Source organism: Erythranthe guttata, chromosome 8 (genome assembly GCF_056151865.1).
Source record: "Erythranthe guttata isolate IM_541 chromosome 8, IM_541, whole genome shotgun sequence".
NCBI classification, from domain to species: domain Eukaryota; kingdom Viridiplantae; phylum Streptophyta; class Magnoliopsida; order Lamiales; family Phrymaceae; genus Erythranthe; species Erythranthe guttata.
Window position 1 is genome coordinate 6,650,588 of NC_142540.1, and position 2,410 is coordinate 6,652,997.

At 45.9% G+C, this 2,410-nt stretch overlaps 1 protein-coding gene across 1 annotated transcript; it reads right to left on the reverse strand.

Annotated features, from left to right (window-relative positions):
• Positions 1-209: 209 nt before the first annotated feature.
• LOC148768403 (uncharacterized) lies at positions 210-1,479 on the reverse strand. The gene is made up of 2 exons (XM_088821189.1): positions 1,130-1,479; positions 210-1,080 (listed from the first exon to the last, which is right to left on the reverse strand). Exons 1-2 carry the CDS (start codon positions 1,477-1,479, stop codon positions 210-212), a joined length of 1,221 nt encoding a protein of 406 aa, XP_088677315.1.
• Positions 1,480-2,410: the final 931 nt, after the last annotated feature.

Sequence of the window (2,410 nt, forward strand, 5' to 3'; positions counted from 1 at the left end):
CCTAAGAATTTTCCAGCTCGAACTCCGAAAGAGCATTTTAGGGGATTGAGCTTCATGTTGTATTTATGTAAGATGGAGAAGCATTGGTTTGAATCAGTTAGGTGATCCGAGACCTTGATACTCTTGACGAGCATGTCGTCGATGTATACCTCCATGTTCTTACCAATCAAGTCTGCGAACATCGTGGTCACCAGACGTTGGTAAGTAGCTCATGCATTCTCGAGACCGAACGACATGACTTGAAAGCAGTAGATGCCTTGGTTTGTGATGAAGCTATCTCTCTCTTGATCTTCTGGGGCGAGCAATATTTGGTTGTATCCTTGATATGCATCGAGGAAGCTGAGAAGTTCGCATCCTGAGGTTGAGTGTATGAGTTGGTCGATCCTTGGTAAAGGAAAATGATCCTTGGGGCATGCCTTCTTGAGGTCGGTGAAGTCTATACACAGCCTCCACTTGCCTCCGTGTTTGGGAACTAGTACCACATTTGACAACCAATCGGGATATTGAACCAGTCTGATGTGGCATGCATCTAAGAGTTTTGCAACTTCCGCTTTGATATGCTTGTTGCGTTCAGGACCAAAAGTCTGCTTACGTTGTTTGACTGATTTCAATCTTTTGTCAACGTTGAGTCGATGCAATGCCACCTTGGGGGGAATTCCCGTCAAATCTTGAGCCTTCCAAGCAAACACATCCCCATTGTGTCTAAGGAAGTCAACTAGTTGATTCTCCACTTCTTGATCTATATCAGATCCGATGCGGAGGAGTTTAGAATTATCCCCGGCTATGAGTTCTACTGACTTTAGCTCTTCAACAGCTGCTAGCTTGGTGGCGTCGTCAGGTACGCTAATTAAGATTTCTTTATCAACTTCGATGACTGTGTTTCGCTTATCGTGTTTCGGGGTGTCGTCTTCCCTCCATAAAGGATTAGGTTTCCTAGATGGCTCACGTAGAGCTCTTGCATAGCATTCTCGAGCAAGACGTTTATCTCCAAGTACCTCTCCAATTCCATAAGGAGTGGGGAATTTCAGCTTTTGATGTAAGATGAAGGCACCGACTTGAATGTATGGATCGCTGGCCTCCCTATGATGATGTTATAGGGAGATGGTTTATCGACGCTGAGGAATTTTACCATCTTTGTAATTCGACAAGGGTTTCCCTTAAGGAAATGGGCAAATCCACTTCTCCCATGGATAAAACACCCTCTCCCGTGAATCTTTTCAGTGGTGTAGTGATGGGGCTAAATCGGGCGTTATCTATGCTCAACTGCTTAAATGTATGGAGATACATGATGTCGGGTGAGCTCCCACCGTCAACTAATATTTTCTTAACCAAAAAGTTGGCCACCAGCGCTGTGATTACCAGAGCGTCGACATGATCTTTATCAGGGCCTTCAAGGTCCGAGGAATTGAAGACTATGCTATGATCAGGTCTTAATATCTGATACACAGATGCCGATGGAGACGCATGTTCTTGATTCATATGCGCTGATCGAGCAAGGGTGCGTCTCGCATTTTGTGAGTCGCCACCTGCTGGTCGCGCCGATGACCCCCCTCCTCCTGTCGTTTCTGTTGATCTCGATTATTATCTCGGCATGGGAGGTCATCACGGCGTTTATTTCGTGGCTTATCGATGTATTCGCCTTAGTGCCCCTGCTTGATCAGCTTCTCAATCGCCAGTTTGAGTTATCTACATTCCTCGGTAGTATGTCCTTTATCTTTATGGAATCGACAATAGCGATCCGATCTTTCTCGTTTTGTGTTGGGCTGCATTGGACGTGGAGGCTCTGCCAGACCTTTTTGTTCTATAACAAGAAGGATTTCAGTGAGGCGAGTGTTTAGTGGAGTGAATCAATTATAAGATGAAGATGGTTGGCCTTGAGATGGGGGTGGAGGACGTCGATCATCTCGTCTCCTAATGTCCTGGCGATCATCTTCTCTCTTTCTCTTGGGAGGGGCGTGGGTAGAGGCTTCCTCTATGCGTATGTATTTCTCGGCTCGATTCAACAACTCATCTAAGTCGCTAGGAAGCCTTCCGACGATAGATTCTTTGAACCTACCCGACTTCATGTTGTGTTGCATGATCCCTGAGAGCATGTCTTGTCCTGCACTGGGAACTTCATGGACAGCTTCCACAAAATGCATGATGTAGTTGCGGAGTGTTTCATTGTCTCTATGTACGATAGAGAAGAGGTGTGCTGGGGTTTTGGCGTATTGCTTGTTGATGGCGAATTGGTTGGTGAAGCGTTGTGATAATCGAGAGAAGGTGTCGATTTATTCTGTAGGTAAAGAATTGAACCAATTCATGGCCCTCTTGGAGAGAGTGGTGCGGAACATCTTGCACATTGATGCATCTATTGGGCCATACAAATCTACCATGGCATGGAACTTCTCTATGTGTTCTTGCGGGTCGG

Coding starts and splice junctions, on each gene's coding strand:
- LOC148768403 (XM_088821189.1), bottom strand. CDS start 1,479: ATGAATCAAGAACATGCGTCTCCATCGGCATCTGTGTATCAGATATTA. Junction 1,081..1,129: donor CTTGTCGAATTACAAAGATG/GTAAAATTCCTC, acceptor ACATCATCATAG/GGAGGCCAGCGATCCATACA.